Consider the following 20,299-nt stretch of genomic DNA (forward strand, 5'->3'; position numbering starts at 1 on the left):
ACTGCCAGCTTCCCCCCTCCCCCGCCCCCACCTCTGGAGGTGCCACCGTTACCTCTGATGCTGCCTGGGTTGCTGCATCACTCTGCTGATTTTTTTTGTGTGTCCCCCCTCCACAATGAAGCATGCGCAGTGCGTCCGTGCCTGGCACCAGCACCAGCATCAGCACCAGCACCAGCATCAGCATCAGGACCCGAAGTCGCGCTCGGGCGCGCTCTCGAGGGCGGGGCGCACGCCCGCGCTGCGCGTCCCCGCGCGCCGCCTCAGCATCCTCAGCCCCAGCAGCAGCCCCCGCAGTCGCTGGAGCGGCCGCGCCCGCAGCAGGGAGGGAGGAGCATCCGAGGAGGTTCCAAGTTGGCGGAGCGGCTGGGACCCCCGGACTCTTCGGCGGCGGCAGCCCCAGGAGGGGCTGAGTAGGCGAGCAGGGGAGGGGGCGCCGCCCAACCCCGAGCCCAGAGCCCGACACGCTACCCGCGGCGGTACCATGCGCGCCGAGCCGGCGTGACCGGCTCCGCCCGCAGCCTCCCGCAGCCCAGCCCGGCGCCCTCGCCGGCCACACCGAGCGGCGCCCAGGAGCTATGAGCCATGAAGCCACCCGGCAGCAGCTCCCGGCGGCCGCCCCTGGCGGGCTGCAGCCTTTCCCGAGCCTCCAGCGGCCCCCGCGGCGGCCCCGCCGGCCCGGCGCCTGCTCGCGCCCTGGCCCGCGCGCCGCCCTGCCGCCTGCTCCTCGTCCTTGTCCTGCTGCCTCCACTCGCCGCCTCGTCCCGGCCCCGCGCCTGGGGGGCTGCTGCGCCCAGCGGTGGGTATGGCCCCGGGGCCTTTGCCTGGCCTCGCGCGCGGGCCCCTGCAGAGGAAAGCGAAGGGCGCGCGGGTCCGTGCGCTCCGGACGCGTCCCGGGCCCGGCCTGTCCGCGCCTCACTGCCGCCCCTCCGCCTCAGTCGTTCCCGCATACCCGTTCATTCCAGGTCACTTTTTGAAGTCTGTTTCTGTTGCATTCACTAAAAACCCATTCCAGTTACTGTCGGTTCCGCTGGAAGGCGTTTAGTGGATGCGGGGTCCCTTAGCGATCCCGGGGCAACTTGGCTGTGGGGAAGCCGGTGGACGGGAAATGCGGCGAGGGAGCAGGGTGCCTCCTGGGTGGTGGAGCCTGCATAGGAACGCGAGGGGATGTGCTGATAACTGTGGTAATGTGTTGTCTCCCCAGACTGCTTCCTGGCTTCTTCACTGCTGTTGGAGTTAAGATGGGGGAGGGAAACTTCGGGGATATAAACCTTTGGTTTGTATTTTTCAAAGCGCTGGTCATTATAATGAACAGTTCATATAATGTTCAATACATTGATGATTGGAAATCGGTGAAGGCGGAAAGCTGGCTCGGCAGGAAAAATCAAAAGGAGTTGGAAAGCTGCCAGCATCTGTACCCCTCCATGGCAAAGCATTTTTGCTCATCTCAAAGTTAAAAGGAAAGGGAATTTGTCCATTTTGTTAGATGCATCAATTAGCATTCCGCGCCCGTGAATGGAGCGCTCCAGCTGTCTTAGGAGCGGTCTTAGCTCGAGGATGGGGTGCTCCCGGTCAGAGTCCCACTGAGCTTCTGCAGACCGGAGAAGGGGTGGAGGTGAGGGGCAGAACCCGTGAGCGTCTTCACCTAATGACTCTTCCTCCAAGTCCATTGTGCCCCACCCTCCCCGTTCTTAGAAGTGCAGATCTGAGACTAGTTAGACATGTACATATAAAACATGAATCAAAATGGACTACATTTTGATTTTTGCATGAGCCTTCTGGGCTGTTAACCTATCCAGGCTGTTTCATTATTGCAATAACTTGCTGTACCGTGTCTCTACTTCCTGCCTGCTTACAATTAGGAAACTTTGACCATTAATGGAAAAATTCATTTTCGTACTTTATGTATTTATAGGGCATATATGTGCGTCTTTGTGTATGTTTATGCCACCCCTCCACCTCCCCCCCCAGCTCCGCATTGGAATGAAACTGCAGAAAAAGATTTGGGAGTCCTGGCAGATGAAGAGAACACATCGCAAGAGAACAGCAGCAGACACATCAGTCCCAGCGGTGGGCTGCAGAAAGAGATCACGCTGCCGTCCAGACTCGTGTATTATGTCAACCAAGACTCGGAAAGCCCCTACCATGTTCTTGACACAAAGGCAAGACACCAGCAAAAACACAACAAGGTAGGCAGGGGCGGGGCAGGCAAAAGTGGCTGCCATGAGGTGTCTTCCTTTGATTTGATTTTCTGCCAGAATCTGATTTCACAAATTTTACTGCAGCATTTTATTAGGAAATCAATTAGTGTTATTATGGGGGGAAAACTGGAGGGAATTAACCTGGGATCTACCAGGAGAGGAATGCTGTTTGTTTCTCTTCTCTGACTCTAACCTGGAATTGGAATTTTCTTACGACCTTCTAAGTTGAGCAGCTGAAATGTGGTCCATGTATCTTTCAGGTGCATTGGACACTGAACAGTAGTTAAGTGAATAGTTTGTGGTCCTCACTTGTTTCTGTGAGGCTTTATGTAAGGGTGCAGCGGCTGGCCTCCCATGATAGAACCTGCTTCCATCTGCACACTGAAGATTGCTGGAAGAGGCTTGGCTGCAGATTCCCCATCGGTCTTTCACTTAGAAATTGTGTTTAAATTTAAATAACTTCTTTCTTTCTTTAATTTACCGATAGGAAAAAATATATTTTCAGTAGGTAAACAATTAGTTTAAAAGATTATGGTAAATATAAACCAACTATTTATACAATATTTATATAACGTAGGGAGCAGTTTTGGTCAGCATAATCTTTCAAGACTTTATCTCCATTCATTGTGAGCAGTTACTTTACTTTCTGGTTTGTTCAGAAAGTGGCACTGAGTTTTAAAAAGGCATTCAACAAGGGGCCAGCCCGGTGGTGTGGTGGTTAAGTTCACATGCTCCACTTTGGCAGCCCCTGGTTTGTGGGTTTGGATCCCGGGCATGAACCTATGCACCACTCATGAAGTCATGCTGTGGCAGTGTCCCACATACAAAATAGAGGAAGATGGGCACAGATGTTAGCTCAGGGACAGTCTTCCTCAAGGAAAAAGAGAAAGATTGACAATGGATGTTAGCTCATGGCCACTCTTCCTCACCAAAAAAATAAATAAATAAATAAATAAAAAGGCATTCAAGAGAAGATGAAGGTGCTTACTATCCAAAGAGTTTAAGGGACCTCTTTTCCTGCTTACTATTCCTTATTTGAGTTAATAATATTTAGGACCCCAACCAGATTTACGCAATGGCTTATCAGTGCCTCTGTTCTTTATCAGGAGCAGAAAACAGAGTCTGTATGTCAAATATTTTACTTTGGACTGTAAGCTGTTCAGTTGAGAAGAGCAGTAAATATCTAAACATCCAGGATTTAGGAAAAGTATTGTTACCACAAAAAGGGCACACTCTTCTCACCACGAGACAAAAGCCAATCTTTAAGATGGTGGCAGAGAAAGGGCATTTTATTAAACCATAAGCTAACAAATTGGAAGATGGCTGACTGATGTCTGAAAGAACCATCTTAAGGGGGCACAGAATCTTGAAGCAGTTCTATAGGCCAGTGGGTTATAGGGGAGGGGGTGGGAATGTTGACCCTCTGGTGTCACAGACTGGAAGTGGCCACACCAGATCTTCAGTTGTCACTGATGTTGGCTGTCAGCACAGACTCTCTGTTTGGGGATCATCACATTCCTAAGGAACTCAAAAGAACGAAGTTATCGTCTTATGGTACCTGGGAGGTACATGTACAAGCAGGGGCCATAAAACCTACAGAGCAGGTGGATCTCCTGGAGGGTGCGTGTCCAGCTGGGTTAGTTAGTCAGAGGTCATGCAAAGTTACAACATGGTCTCTTTTCTACAATGTGGCTTCCCTTATGTCAACCTTGTGTTGAGCCTGTATCGGTATCTGTGGTTTAACATCATTGTTTTTATTAATTTTCTAAAATATAGGTAAGTGGTAACAGTATTTATCCCCATTTTACAAATGGAGAGTTAGAAATTGAAGGCTTTTTGGTGATTTCCCCAAGATTATAAAACAGCTAGTATAAAATTCGAGAGGCCTGAATATTTAATTTTTGCTATTTTTTACGAGTTGGTTTCTGAGAAAATGCTCCCTCCACATTGACTGATATTGGAGACCGTAACTTTGTTGCGCTGTATTGTGACGTGGCTGCCCCACCCTGGCTGCGATGCATGGGTCTCTCTGCTCCCTCTTCCCATCTGCCCCAGTTTAACTTAGTGGTTGATCCTGGATCCTGTCTACCCATTTGTCTTGCCCATAGGAGGAGGGGGTGGTGTCTTTGAGGAGCAAGAACCCAAAGCCCTCTTGACAAAGGCACTGAGACCTGCTTTATGGCTGTCCTAGTTCAAGAAGCCTTCTGTGGTTAAGCGGCAAGTTCTCAAACCCCAGTGCCTTTGCACAGTGTTGGAGGAAGGAAAAAAAGTCTGTCTCAAAGCCTATTTCAAAGAATCTTCAAACTTTCTTGAGCTGAGCCTTGAAAGAAATGTCAGCGGAACTTTTCTCCAACTCAGGAGTCAGAGGCTGCGACTGAGGCTGTCTTCTGGTCGAGACTTATGTGGTGGTTCTGTTTGGGGGTATGTGGTTTGACTATGATAGAGCGGCATTTCTGTGATAATAAGTTTTGTTGAAACGTCACCCACCACTCACTTAGAAGAACTGATTTCTCACGAGGGGACACACACTCGTTGTTGGAGTGATTCTGCCACTCCACTCCCCCCTGGCCCCCACCCACCCTCCTCCCCCATGGCCGAGTTTCTTTTATCTCCAAAAAAAGTGTTTGCACAGAAATTACATTTGAAAGCATTTTTCTTATTTTCTTATTAGTTTAATTCAACAAACATTTGTTGCACATTTCTCATGGGCAAAGTAGTATGCTAAAGATTCAGAGATAAGAGATAAGAGTACAAGGATGAGTGAGACATGGTCTGACCTTCAGGAGACACAAAAAGGAGATAAGCAAGATTCTAAAACGTGCTCCTTACACGTGTAAGCAGTGCTCTTCTTATACGGTGGGTTCCCTGAAATTTCCCTCTGTGTTGCACCGTTTCCCTCTTACTTCTGATGTTAAGCATCTCCTGAACTAGTTGACAAAGCGTTCCATATATTTTCTGCTGTATCTGAGGGTGACTTGCCTAATAACAGTGATGAAAAGTCCTTGTCAGTTCAGCTGCTTTACAAATGTTCCAGGAGGAGGCAAAGTATAGGATTTCATCATTTTTGCTTTTGTAAAAGAAGTATTGATTTTAATATCTGTATTATGTACCTTTTTCCCTCCCCTGACTTCATTGTGCTCCAGCACATTTTAATGAATGCCTAGAAGTGCTGAGTCACTATGCCTTCTCATAGATCCCTGGATCGGGGGCAGAGGTGGAGAGGGAAGTCCTCAGATATAGGCTGCCAGGCAGAGCCCCATATTTATTCAGTGTCCATCGGGCCTTGTTACTTTACAGCTTTGAAAGTTAAAATGTTCATTAACTTTCGAAATTGGTGAGTTTCGAAAGCAGATTGTGCACAGTACCTCTGTAATACTAGTGTTTCTGAAAACCTTAAAGTTTTCTTTGTCAAAGATTGTGTAGGAATTCTTATCTTCAGATAGGGTGATGTATAACTTTTTGTCCAAACTGCACTGTTTTAGAGTGAAAAGTGGGCACACTTAACAATTATGCCAGAATAGTAGGCGTCAACCAAGATGGTCGAGTGCAGAATATGGTCCCTTCAGATCTAAACAGTTGTGGTCCTTGAATTTTGGTGCTTACCCGAATTCAGGTTTCTTTATAGATAGTTTTATTTTCTGATGATTTATTGTAAGTTTTTTCTTACTAGCTGGGAAGTCAGTTTACCACCATGTAGAAGTATTAAGGTCAGAATTGGAAAAATTTAGTTTTGCTTTGTTACAAAAACTTATCTTAATTTGTAGAGACTTTTACAAACATAAATGGAATTTTATGATCACTAAACATAAGCATTTTATTAACCATTAATGTAATATATTAACAAAATGGACCATACATTTAAAAATAGGGAGAAACAATTTAGATTAATTAACTAATTCCTTCATTCTGAGATAATCCTATGAGGTCTGTTCCTAAGAAAGTTAATGAACCTGTAGGGGAGGAAAAGCAGTTTTCCTTCTACCCTCTGGGTTCTTGGCTGAGACACACCCTGGAATAAAAGACAGATGAACAGGAGAAAAACACAGACGTTTAATCCCTCCTGTCTAATTGGGAGCTACCCAGGAAACAGATAACTCTCCAAAGTGGCCCAAGCCATCACCTTAAATACTGTCTCCATCGGAAGACGAAAGAAGATGTTGGGGGCGGGGAGCCAGTTATGGGAGGTGAGCAGGAAAAGCACAGCAAACAAAGGGAAGTGGTTATGCAGACGTAAGTCTGTGCCTTCTCCACTGATAAGAGCTCCTAGAGATTCAGAGTCATCCTTCTCTTGCTGGTAGTGAAAGGGGGACCTCTTACGAATGGAGATTTCCCTTATAAATGCAAATGTACCGTACAAAAGGGTAACTGCTGCTCAGTTTTCAGAGGTTCTCCTCTGTCTCCTGTTTCTTAAAAATAACCAGCCTAAAATAACCCTATGCCAAAGAGGCATATTTTGGGATGGTATATTCTGTTCCCCTTCAAATCTTTTCCTGAAACTTTCCTTTAGTCAAAAATTGCTTGCCCTGTATCCTACTGCCTTAGGGTTCTTTTCTCTTCCAGTTGGAAAGGGATGGAAGAGGTACACTGTGCAGAGCGCAGGGTTTGGGGGAGGATGAAAGTCATCTCCTTTGACTTCAGTTGGCCCGGCGTGCATACAGCTCATTCCACCACCCCGAGGTCAGAGAGCGAGAAGAGAGGTGTTTAACTGAATTTAGATCACAATGATTGTTATTACTTCTTACTGTACTTCAGGACAAGGCTGCTTCTACATTTCTTGACTGTCCAGAAACCAACTCGTCCATTGTTCTTGGTGTGGGGCAGCAGAAAGAGACATAGGGTCCTTTCTCAGAATTGGTCGAGTGGTTATAGGATAATACAACCATTGTTTTGGCCTCCGCAGCCTTCGAAAGCCTTCCAGGTCTTCTCGCGCAGTCATTGCAAAGTGTAGTGTGTAGAATTCAGGCTTGTAATGCCTGGCAGATAGTACGTTGTCAGTAAATATCTGTGGAATGAATTGATGGTTGAAAACTCGTATGTTAGAAAGAGTGCAATGCTTTCTGTGAAAATTTCGTGTTATGATCAAATTGACATTCAAAGGAGGCTCAAGTTACTGTTAAGCATTTTTGGCCCTGTGACAGATCAGTAAGAGAGAGAATTTCGGTTTTGAGTTTTAGCACTGCATAAATCACATTTACTGTATGCTTACATTACCTAAAATAGTGAAAATACTTATATTAACACTTCTTACATATCCTCATCACTGTCACCCACCACTGATGGGATGAAGAGCTGACCATGTGGTAGTTTCTGTTGTTGCCGTGGGTTAATTGTCAGTGGTGGAGCAAGAGCTGTCCACTCACACAGTTTCCAGTAAATCAGATGTACATCTATTAGGGTGTTCAGTGCTGTTTGGTTCTGCAAACATTTATTGAATACCTGTTTTGAATCAGGCGCTGTGACAGACTCTGGGAAAGCGATGAAGAGTAGCCCTCAGTCCCTACTCTTGTTCACAACTTGATGGGTGTCAGAACCGAAGCAGCTGGTGGCGTGTGGTTCATGACAGTGCTGTTGGCTAGTTGTAGGAGCAAAATGCTGTGGGCACCCAGGGCAGTCAAAGAAAACCTCATAGAGGAAGAAACAATTGAGCTGGCCTGAAGGAGCACTTAGGAGATGGGTTTCCCGGAGGCGGAGAAGGGAGGAGGGTGGAGGGAGGAGGGTGGAGGATGAGGAGGCAGGTGGGGAGAGGGTGGAGGAGGTGGAGAGGGGCCCAGAGAGAGGCAGGGGCAGAGGCTCTGGCCTGCTGGGAGGCAGTAGGGAGCTCAGCATGGCGAGCGTGAGAAGGGAAACCCACATGTGGGAAATTTAAAAGAATCATGCATTAGGGTCGCTTAAAAAAAAAACTCACTTAATTCCGCTAGAAACTCAGGAATGTACATGTTTAGAGATGTAGCCATTGACATTTATGGGTAGCATCTTCAGAAAGGACAGACGGCTGGTAATTGGCAGACAGAGGTAGGGTCTGAACCCAGCTCTCGTCCTTGGCAAAGCCCATGCTGGAGAGAGAACAGGGGGTGTTGGGAGAGGCGGGCAGTGGGTGTGAAAGGCTGTGATGACTGGGAGGAGGTTAGGGATTGGGACTTATTTCCTAGCAAATGGTTGAGTCCGAGAAGTCAGGAGGTGAGCACATTCCCGACTGAGCGTTGGTGGAGGGTCAACTCGGTGGCTCCTCAGGGAACTTACCTTCTATGGGAGGAGACGGGCCATAAACACGGCAACAGCAACAACAGCACGAAGATTTCAGGTATTGACAAGTGCTTGAAGAAGATAAAATAGCGTGCAGTCATCCCCTTTATCCATGGGGAACATGTTCTAAGACCCCCAAAACTGCAGAGGGTACTGAACCCCCGATATACTGTTTTTCCTATCCGTATATACCTAGGATAAAGTTTAATTTATGTCAGGCACAATAAGAGATTAACGGCAGTAACTAATAATAAGATCAAACACCGTGACAATGCACTGTGATGACAGTTGCCATAGACCTCAGCAACCTCATGCTATTTTCTTTCTTTCCTTATTAAGTCGAGAACTTTTACCTTTTCACTTAAAGGAAGCCCTTTTTGGCTTCTCTGTGGCACATCCGAATTGCCAGCCTCACTACTCTTGTACTTTGGGGCCATTGTTGAGTACAATATGGGGGACTTGAACACAAGCAATGCGATACCTCGACAGTGTATCTGTTAACCCGGACGGCTACCAAGTGACTAATGGGTGGCATATACAGTGTGGATCCGCTGGACAAGGGGTCGATCCACCGCCTGGGTGGGATGGTTCGAGATTTCATCAGAATGGCACACCATTGAAAACTTATTAATTGTTTATTTCTGGAATATTCCATTTAAAATTTTTGGACTGCGGGTGACTGAGGGTGACTGAAATCGTGGAAAGTGAAACCAGGGATAAGGGGGCACCACTGTACATGTTAGCGAATGGTGGGGCGTGGGTGGTTTCTCTTGAAGTCAGGAGATTGGGTCCCTGATCTTGGTGGAGTCGCTCCTCTTGGCATAGGGTGGGCAGGGCTGTTTACTTGAGTCTCCCCAGCTCCTTGTTGCCTAACACCCACCCTTCCTATTTCTGGTCCTTGCCTGGCTTGTAGGCGTCAAAGTTAGGACTCTAGCCTTTCATTCTTCTCTCTCGTAAAGTGTGGACCGTTTTTGATCATCCACCCTGGACTGATTTGATGACCACCGTGCTCTCCAGCAGTCTGCAGCTGAGCTGTGCTGTTGAAAGTCTTGCTTCAGTGGGTGTCCCTACCTGGTGTTGTCTGCTCTTTCTGGGTTGACTCATTCCTGCTAACTGTGTAACTACCAGTGTCATTCTGTCTTCACTTATGCTCAGGTTTTGTTGACAGATTAGGCCCCTGTCCTTCTCTCTACGGCCAGTCAAAAAATAAGGAGCATTTATTTGTCCGATGGTGTCGCCCAGGTTGGTGGCGTCCCCCAGGCTGAGAGTCAGGTCAGAGGAGGAGACCCGTCCTTCCCGCCTTCCTCGTTCTCCTCAGTGGCCCCGCTGTTTGCCTAGCCATCTGAGTGAGCCTCGGGAGTCTTCTTTGACTCTTTTCTCTCCATCTTCTGTCTATAAATAGTCGCTTAATAGAAACTTGACGTTTCTCCTTGGCTCCGTCCCTCCTCCTCTCTCTGTATGGTGTTCTTGCCGTCGCCTCGTCTCCCTCTATGTCAATCCATCAGTCCCACTGCTGACAGATTAATCTTCTTGAAGCTCTTGTTCCGTCACGTGACTCCCTTTGCCCACACGCAAGAAGCGTAACTGCAGCTGGGAGAGCTTGACTCGTGGGTGCAGGGCTGTGAGACGCTCTGGAGAAGAGCTGTGGTCCCCTTCTCTGTACCACACTCCCGTTCCGCTTCCCTCCCAGCATTTTTCCAGGCCTGTTTACCCACAGGTCGGACCACGGCAGGAGGTAATTTTGTCTGGATGATTCTGTTCACAGCTGTCCAAGCTCTGGGGTTAGTTATGGAAAACTCTTGCCGTTAGTGGCAACAACCTCATCTGTCAGTAATGCGTCCTCAGGCTATTGTTTCAGGTTTAAATGCTGTTAAATTCCTGCTCCAGAAGATCCCAGCATCCCCATCTTTAAGATCTGAGGAATTAATTGCTCCTCGAGTATAAGTTTTCCAAATGAAAGTATTTTATTCCTCTCAAAAATGTACATATTCGGAAGGCTTTGTTCACAGAAAATACTCAGTTTGCAAATGACCGGGGTACCCTTTAGCCTTATGAAAGTCTCCTTCATTCACATAATTGATTCATTCAGAATCCACTGAGCGTTTCAATTTTTGCAATTTTATAAAAGAGTCTTTGTGTTTAGAATTTATATAAATTCAGTGCAATTTTAATCAAATCTAATGCTAAGAATTCTATTATAAGAAGAGTAGATCCAGTTATCCTATTTTACTCAGAATAATGAGAAGTTAAAAAACAATCATGTTCATTCATAGCAAATTAGGGTGAAGTTTTTGCTTTCTGTGGAGTAACATGAGAGGTGCCTTCTCCATCGCCGGGCACCCAGCCTGGAAGAGAGCCAGACCTGTGGGTCAGCTCAGTCTCCAGAGACGATTTGTCACATAGGTATCTTCTGTGGCTAAAGACTGGACAGACGCTGCTCTTCTGGAACATTACAAATTAATGAATTCAAGATCTACTTTCAAATTTATTGGGAAAGATACTTGTTTGTTAACAAGATCTACATTTATGCTAAATATTCTCTAAACTTACTATTTAGTAATGAAAAGGATGGAAAATCGAATAAGGCTCCTCTACTGATAGACACTGATTACAGAGAGTTAAGTTCAAACAAATGAATGAACAGAAGTGTAAGCAGGACCTTCCCACAGTGACTGCCTTGCTCTTTAGCTTTGATCTGTTATTCTAGAGCTGGGGACGTTCACCTCTCCTTATCAGCGTGGCAGCGTCCACTTGAGGGAGTCATCCTGGCCCATTTTAATCCTAGGTGCCGAGTGGGAACAAGATAATTGCGTGCTCCTGGACCACCTCCTTCTGCGCTCAGTGGCGCTAGAGATTAACTTCCGAAGTCAAATCTGTGCACGCCTAGAGGCATATCAAAAAAAACATTCCAGAGCCATGAAGAAATTGATTTTTTTTCTTTGAGGAAGATTAGCCCTGAGCTAACTGCTGCCAATCCTCCTCTTTTTGCTGAGGAAGACTGGCCCTGAGCTAACATCCGTGCCCATCTTCCTCTACTTTCTATGTGGGATGTCTCCCACAGCGTGGCATGCCAAGCAGTGCCTTGTCTGCACCCGGGATCTGAACCAGCGAACCCCAGGCCACCAAAGCGGAACGTGCGCACTTAACCACTGCGCCACTGGGCCGGCCCCAAGAAATTGATTTTTGATTATCTGCTGAGTTCTGGCATCTGTCCACTGCTCCCTTTCCCGTCGTGTGGACATTCAAGAACCTGCTGTACCAGGTTGTGGTCTGGATCACCTAATTGGGTGCTTTGTGCTGTCTTTTAATTGTAAATGGGCTTTCTAATACCGTATTCTATAGCAGTTAATAGTTGTATTGCAGATGGCTCCATAATAATATAAATCACTTGGTGCCTAGGAGTGGCCCCCGCCCTCCATGTGTCTCCTTGCTGTTTGCCTTTTCAGCTAAGTAGAATGTATTCAACCGGCTTGCACCTCCTTCTCTGGATCTCAATACTCTCTACAGAGGAGTGCAACTCAATACACTGGAAATAACAAACATAATATTTTGCCTTTGCAGTGAACCTACCCGTTTATCAAGGCATGTTCATATCTGTGATCTCACATGGTCCTCACAGCAATAAAACAAGTTTCATTATTAGATGATCATTATTATTTCTGTGTTCTAGATGAGAAAACTAAGTCCAAAGGGGTCAGGTCAATTGCTCCTCCTGGGAATTATTGGCGTGACCAGAATGACCAGACCCTTGGTCTGCAGACTCGCAGTCCTTTGTTCATTTGTCGCACCACATCCTGTGTTGGACCTGCAGGAAAAGGGAGGTTTCTGTGCCTTTTAGATACCTTTCCTTTGGATGATAAGGACCTGTGAACTAACTACACCCTGGGTTCACAGTCACGCAACACCTCCCCTGGCCTTCGCTGCCACCAGTGATTGTCTTGTCTTTTTTTTTTTCCTCAATGAGTACTCCAGATAAATAATCTTGTTTAAAATGCTAACATTTTTACAACATTTTGCTTGTCTGCTTACTTTTCGTTGTTGGTCTTCCTTCACTTTCTTTTTCCTCCATCGAATCCCCCCCTTGTCTCCTGAACAAGGGGGTTTGTGTTTGGTGATTCCAAATTGTATGTTAGACAGTTGGCCATTCTAGGAAAGCTTTTCTGTTTCTGGAAAAATAGTTTCAAATATAGGAGTCTGCAGCCTGAAGAAATAGGTCTTCGAAACAAGCTGAATTTAGTTAAGAGCTGGTTAATTTGCCCTTTATTTTTCACTAACACCTAATTTAAACTTTTTGTCAGTGTGTGATAACCAGCATTCCTCCACAGACAGGATACTGTTTCAGTGCAAAGCAGGGAAATTGGCATTTTAATGACACAGCATGGGCGTTTAGTTGTAGGATAAATGTGATCTGTGCCAGGCCATTTAGAAAGTCAGATATTCTTTCAGGTTTCTTACTCACTCCTTTGGCACATAGTAGGGGGACAGTGTTCGAGAGTCAGGGGTCGGGGGCTCTGACAGATCTGCTGACACCAGCTATTTAAACTCTGGCAAGTTACTTAGCCTTTCTGAGCTCCAGCTTTCTTATCAATAGCATGGGCATAATAATAATGCCCACTCAGAGTCTGCCTGACCAAAGTGGGATCACTCATGTAGAGTGGTTTGCATGGTACCTGCATATAAGCAGTGCCCAGTAAATGTTACCTCTTAATTGCTGACCAGAGGCCTAGGGAATCCAAGTGGGGAACTGCCCTTTTATGAATAAAGAATTGTGTTATTAAAAAAGAGGATGGGTTCAGAAGTAGGTGTGAGGACATTGTGAGGAGGGCTGAGTCTCAGGGTCTTCCCGGCTAGTGGAGGACTCACGCAGGAGTGAATGCTGGGGGCCCTGCCGTGATGTCTTAGGGGCTGTGGTCCTCGAAATCAGGTCGGGCCAGTAACGTGTAAACATGGTGCCTGTGCTCTGGGGGCGGAGGAGGTTTCCCCAAACCTTGGCCTATCCTCAGGGCACTCCAGGGTGGCATGGAAGCAGGCACCTGGGTGGGTTGTAAGGGCAACTGTTGTTTTTGTAGAGTTGATGGCCAAAGTGGGTGTGGTGTGGCACCAAATACTATAAATAGCACACATTTGTAGGATAATTTCCCTAAGAAATGTTCCAATTTGACATCACCCACCTCTCTTTCTTCTCCCCTCAATTCCCTAAACAAAACAAAACCCAAGAAATACTTTCATCTGCCATTAATAGTTTTCTGGCTTTGGAATGAACTGTAACAGTTATGAAACGATGACAAATAGAACAGTATGTAGACCTCCCAACCAGAAACACTGAACAGGGTAAAAATATCAGAAATACAATTCTGTTTTTATTTGGACACTGGGATATTATTAAACATGCTATGACCGGGAAGGAAAATTTGGGGCTTTGCATCTCAACCAGGAAGAGTTCCTACACTGCTCCCCTCCTCTTGTAAATTATGGCTGAAGACGGTGACCTCTGTCAGTGCACACAGTCGGCTAGTGACCTTGTTAATTGCTCTGGGCCACCATGTGCAGTGTGATGGGCTTCATCTCTGTAGAACGGTCGGGCCGCGGTGACAGGCTCGTCTCACTGTTGGGCAGTGTAAACGCAATCACTCGATCGCTCGGAATTGGTGGGACACTGGGAGACACTCTTCTTATTGTTGGCTTTGCGATGGTGTGTAAACCCTTTCTTGGAAATAGTTAACTCTTATTCTTTCCCTTTCTAATAAACCATAGCTGTGTTTTTCTTTTTATTCTTCTGTTTGGGACATTAATCAATTTAAGACCTACTGAGGCATTTTAGGATTATTACCCAAATAGTGTATTTATAAACTATCCTGTCTGCCTATCAGATCTTAAACTGTTCCATTTTAGTTTTCTAGAGTTCTTGGAGTTCCCCTGACATAGTTTAACACCCTAATGTGTTAAAAGTTTGTAAACTTATTTGACCTATTTGTGTGAAACACTAATTTGTGATGTCACATTTGAGAGTCTTGGTTTTTCTCAGAGAGCAGGGTCTCTCCCTTGACACCCAGACTTACACACCCCACTAGTTATCTAGTATCTCCACCTGGGTATCTGATAGGTCACTCTCTCCCACCGCCCCCACCGGCCTGCCCTCCCGGTTCCCCATCTGAGTAGATGGAAGCTCATCCTTCCCGTTGCTCAGGCCGAGTCTTTACCCTTCTCTTTCTCTCAAGCGTGACTTCAAGCCATCAAATCTTCAGTGCTGTCCAGAATCCGACTGAGTCTCCATTGTCGCCAGCCCGGTCTAAGCCACGTCACCTCTCGCTTGTATTGTTAAAACATCTCCTCGCTCCTGTCCTGCCTTCTCTCACCCTGTCATCCTGGCTCCTGTCTGTTTTACACCCGTTGGGATGGTGATGCTTTTCAATACTGATTGGGATCACGTCACTCCTCAGCTCGTAACATGCAGGGACTTCCCGTCTCACTCAGGAACTTTCTTCTCTCCTATCGTGGTGTGGTCACTGATGACAAGTGAACTCCTGCTGGTTGTTGCAGTTGGACGGTAGGAAGCGCTCTTTATGTTTGTGTGTTTAAGCACACAACTTAGAAGGACTAAGAAGATTTAAACATCACTTTCACTCATGGCTTAAAAATATTAGAATAAATAGGCTTACCTACTTTCTCCCATACATGTTATAATTTAAAAATTTGATTTTCCTGTTTTCAAATCATAGACCATGCAATTAAAGTGGAATAAGTATTTTTTATTGTGACAATAAAAAACAAAACAAGACCTAAGACCCACACATATTTATTGACCTTGTGACAAGTTCAAGATTACCTTTCGTTGTCCCAAAATGTTTTTGATATGTCAGTGGCTTGTCAAAAGATTATGCTTTCTTGTTTACTGGGGAAGTAGAGATGATGCTTCTGAGGTCAGCAACAAACGGAGGGCTACACGAGGAAGGATTATTGGTGTAGTGGAGGACCATCACAGGGTTTTCTCCGTGCCGGGCAGTGCTTACACACTTTTTGGGAGCTGGGGAAATTGCCAGAGGCCAGTGAAGAGCAGCTTCCCCGTGGTAACAGGAGTCTCCACAGCATTTTCGGAGGGGGCTCTTAGGTCAGAGCTATATCTTCTTTGGAGAAATGTCTTTTACTCGTTTTTAAATCAGGTTGTTTGGTTTTTTGCTGTTGAGTTGTAGTGGTTCTTTATATATTCTGGATATCAATCCCTTATCAGATATATTTTGTCTTATTCCATGAGTTGATTTTTTTACTCTGTTATAGTGTAGTTTGATGCACAAAAGTTTTTAATTTTGAAGAAGTTCAACTTACCTATTTTTTTCTTTTGTTGTTTGTGCTTTTGGTGTCATGTCCAAGAAATCATTGGAAAATCCAATGTCATGAAGCTTTTCTCCTATATTTTTTCTAAGAGTTTTATAGTTTTATCTCTTATGTTTAGGCCTTTGGTTTATTTTTAGTTACTTTTTGTATATGGTATAAGTTAAGGGTCTAAATTCATTTTTTTGCATGTGGATATCCAGTTTTCCCATCACCATTTGTTGAAAAGACTGTCTTTTCCCTATTGAATGGTCTTCGCACCCTTGCTGAAAATCATTTGACCATACATGCAAGGCTTTATTTCTGGGCTCTTTGATCTATTGGTCTATGTGTCTATCTTTATGTCAGTACCACACTATTTTGATTACAGTAGATTGGTAGTAAGTTTTGAAATCGGGAAATGTGAGACCTCCAGCTTTGTTCTCTTTCAAGATTGTTTTGGCTATTCAGGGTCCCTTGGGGTTCAATATGAATTTTAGGATGGAGCTTTCAATTTCTTCCACAAGAGTCACTGGGATTTTGGTAGAGGTTGCACTGAATCTGCAGATGGCCTTGGGCAGTGTTGACATCTTAACAATGTTAAGTCTTCCAATTAATGGATGCAGCGTGTCTTTCCATTTATTTGTGTCTTATTTCATTTCTTTCCTCAATGTTTTGTGGTTTTCAGTGTCCAAGTGTTTCACCTCCTTGGTTAAGTATATTCTTAAGTATTCTTTTTGATGTTATCGTAAATGGAATTGTTTTCTTAATTTGCTTTTAGGACTTTGCATTATTAGTGTATAAAAATGAAACTAAATTTTGTGTGTTGATTTTGTCTCCTGCAACTTTGCTGAATTCGCTTATCAGTTCTAGTACATTTTTTTGGTGGAATCTTTAGGGTTTCTGCATATACGATTGTGTCATCCACAAACAGTGAAGTTTTATTTCAGTTTGCATGCCTAGAAGGATGTTTCTCTGAGTTCTGTGAGCCACTCTTGGACATGACACCAAAATACAAATAAGGAGATTCGGTAAGGTTTGGGGATCTCCAGGTTTCACGTGCACTGGAACCACCTGGGGAGGTTGTTGAAAATATTTTTGGGTTAGTAGGTGTGTACGGGGTCCGGTGGTTTGCGTTTTTATATCTGAAGTGATCTTGATGTGGGTGAGTTTGTTTTCTAGCATTCCTTACGGCCTAAAATTCTGTGAAATATCCTCCAATAAGAGGTGGCTGGGTGCTCACCAGAGGAGATGAGATGTGGAGATGGGTGGTTGAGTTAGGGGTTGTTCATTATGCTAACTGCGTTTGTGGAGTAGATGTTCTCCTGAGATTCTGGCGTCTCAGGGTTGGGAGAACAGGAGGAATTATAAAAGGTGGACTCTTATTATTTGAACCTGAGAACGGTAGCTGGCTCCAGAAGTAGTTGGTGTGAGGTGAGTGAGGGAGAAAAGAGTTTTCGAAAAATAGAGGCAGAAGAGGGCCTGAGGAACAATTTTCCACAGAGGGGCCACTGGTGGGATCCTAGTGCCCTCGGTTTATCACCAAGAAGCCCTTGGCGGGACAGTTTGGGTGGGGGATCTCAAGGAGCAGTGTCGGAATCAGGGGAGGAACTTCACGGTAAGTGAACAGCTGATGACCAAGTCGCATCTGTAAACATGCACACCCTCATGTGTAAAATTAGTGTAAATATTGGTGTAAAATTAGTAGTTACCCTGTTTGTTTACATGGTTTAAGAATTCAGAGTTCATAAAGGAAGAGAATGAAAAGTCAAAATCTCTCTCCCATCACTCCCCAAAGGCTGTTCGATTTTTATTTTTAGTTCTTTTAACGTTGAATAATTGATCTCTGCCCTATTTTTAGAGCCATCAACCTAAGACGGTATCTTTTGTCTGCCTACTCTGAAATGTGAGGGACATCTCACACTGTGTTGTGCTCTTTCCTGCTTCCCCTACCTCCTGATTTTTATTTCTTGCATATTTAAAATTTTTCTGGTCATTTTAGCAGGAGTCTTGTAGTTAAAACAGACTTGAAGAGGGAGGGCTTAGGGTTAGAATTATGTGCTAAGTTGCTCTTGCCTCTTGGGAGAGAAGTACGGGGGGCAGCTGAAGCACAAATGCCTCCTTCGACAGTTGCTGAGAGCTGCTCGGCGCACAAGGCCCTGGAAGGTTGATGATGAGGGATGGAGAAATTTTTTGGAGGGAAAAATTGCATATTTCCTCCTCCGCTATTTTTTAAAGGTAAGAAGGTGCTGGAGAATGAAGGGCCTAGTAGGATTTTGTTCTGGTTATAATGGTAAGCCACCATGGGTTTTAAAGAAGGAAGAAACATTATCTGATTCATATTTTGAAAAGGTCATACTGGCAGCTTTATAGACGTGGACTGTGGGGGGCAAGAGGCAGCAAGGAGACCAGTTGGGGGGCGTCTGCAGTCCTGGGGCACAGTCCCTGCAGCCTGCGCTTGGCTGCAGCAGAGGAGTTGCAGGGAGGCGGGCGAACTGGACTGTGTTTTAGGGGTAGAGCTCTAGACTCTGGATGGTTTCGGGGTGGGTGGGCCAGAAAAGGAGAGGGGTTGTGGCAGACAGAATAACCAATGGCCCCTGAAAAAGGTCCACAGCCTAACCCCCAGAATCTGTGAGGATGGTAAAAGGGGTTTTGATCACCAAATTCCAATGTGTGGAGGTGTGTCCCCCCCAGCACGCAATTGTCGGGACAGCAGCAGGGTGTCTGAGAATTCACCTCCATTCTAACACTGTTTACCTGGAGGTAGCGTCAGATCGCACAGTAAAGGGGTCAGTGCGAAAAGACTGCCCCCCACCCCCACTTTAGAAGGCACTCACTAGCCCGGGTTACCTCCTGCGCTTCTGACCCACCCGCTATAGATGGGGGTTCCCACCACCTCCTTGGGTTTGGTTAATTTGCTAGAGCGGCTCACAGAACTCAGAGAAACATGTTACTTACTAGATCCCCGCTTTATTATGAAAGGATGTAACTCAGGAATGGCCAGACGGGAGAGATGCGTAGGGCAAGCTGTGGGGAAAGGGCGTGGAGCTTCCGTGTCCTCTCCTAGGGCACCAGTCTCCCAGTCTCCACGTGTTCACCAGCCCAGAAGTCCTCTGAACCCCCTCCTCTGAGTGTTTATGGAGGTTCATTGCATAGGTGTGATTGATGAAATCATTGGCTGCTGGTGACTGATTGAACTGCCAGTGTCTCTCCGCTCCCCAGAGGTCAGGGGGTGGGACTGAAAGTTTCAACCCTCTGTTCATGATTGGCTCTCCTGTCAACCAGCCCCCATTCTTAGGTGCTTTCCAAAAGTCACCTCCTTAACATAAACCCAGCTGTGGTGGAGAGCGGCTTGTTATGAATCACAAGACACCCATTTCACCTTTGTGGCTCTGAAGTAATTTCAAGAACTAAGGACAAGAGGCCAAATATTATGCTCTTATTGCTCAGGAAATTCCAAGGGTTTTGGGAGCTGTGAGCCAAGAACCATGGACGAAGACCAAATATATATGAGAAATATATTTTGGTCATTGGAATGACCAAATACATGTATATATTTCTTATAAGTCACAATATCACGTGTGGACAAAGAGACTCTGTAGATGGGATTCAGTTAAGGATCTTGAGAGGGGAGGTTATCCTGGAATATGAGTGGGCCCAATGTAATCACAAGGGTCCTTAAATGAGTTGGAAAAGATGTCATGATGGAAGCAGAGGTTGGAGTGATGTGAGGAAGGACCCACCAGCCAAGGAATACAGGCTGCCTCCAGAGGCTGGGAAGGCAGGAAGATGGATTCTCCTCTGGAGCCCCCAGAAGGAATCAGCCCTGCCAACACCTCGAATTTAGACTCTAGACTTTGATTTTGGACTTTTGACCTCTGGAAATGTAAGATGATAGTTTGTGTTGTTTTAAGTCACAAAATCTTGGAAGTTTGTTACAGTAGTAAGAGCAAATTAGTGCAGGAGTCAGGAATGACTATGGGGCTTTTTCCTGGAGGCTAGTGCTGCTGATGCCGAACCTCTCAATCTCAAGTTCCTGTGCCCAATGCGCTGCAAGCCAAACACTGAGACATCGGCGCCTGGAGATGCAAACAGATTTATTCGAATTGGCCAAAACGAGTATGTGGGAGGCTGGGTTCACTCAACTCCGCCTCCCTGAGAATGGAAAGCAGGGGCTTTCATAGAGCTAAGGGGCTAGGCAGGAGGAGCTTCGGAGAAACAAAGGGGTCCCTCCCAGTAAGCCCCTGGGCAGTCTGACTTCTGGGCTTTGGCGGATGCAGAGGGCCAGCCATTCAGTGATCGCAACCTCCCCAAAGGCACTGTCTTCCTTCTGCAAAACAAGCTCATGAATCCTTGAGACCCCTGAGTCACTCCTCAAGTTAAACTGGAAAAGCAACAAATTAGTTTAGTATCTATAGTAACCCTCAGGTACCTGTCAACATGGGAAAGACTGGAGAGTTGAGAAGAAGGCTAAGAGGACGCTGAACCTGTTCCCTTCAGGTGGGCTGTTGGTCATCTACGCGGATCTGTTGGTGAGCGAGTTGGCCATG

At 45.8% G+C, this 20,299-nt stretch overlaps 1 protein-coding gene across 1 annotated transcript in view; it reads left to right on the plus strand.

Annotated features, from left to right (window-relative positions):
- The first annotated feature begins 342 nt into the window (after window positions 1-342).
- ADAM23 (ADAM metallopeptidase domain 23) overlaps window positions 343-20,299 on the plus strand; it is a 149,385-nt gene continuing 129,428 nt past the window's right edge. The window contains exons 1-2 of the mRNA XM_046659669.1: window positions 343-796; window positions 1,969-2,186. Coding sequence (XP_046515625.1) covers window positions 583-796; window positions 1,969-2,186 — 432 coding nt within the window. The 5' untranslated portion in view covers window positions 343-582. The remainder of the gene's footprint in view (window positions 797-1,968; window positions 2,187-20,299) is intronic.

The sequence above is a fragment of the Equus quagga genome, chromosome 4 (assembly GCF_021613505.1).
Source record: "Equus quagga isolate Etosha38 chromosome 4, UCLA_HA_Equagga_1.0, whole genome shotgun sequence".
Lineage (NCBI taxonomy): Eukaryota > Metazoa > Chordata > Mammalia > Perissodactyla > Equidae > Equus > Equus quagga.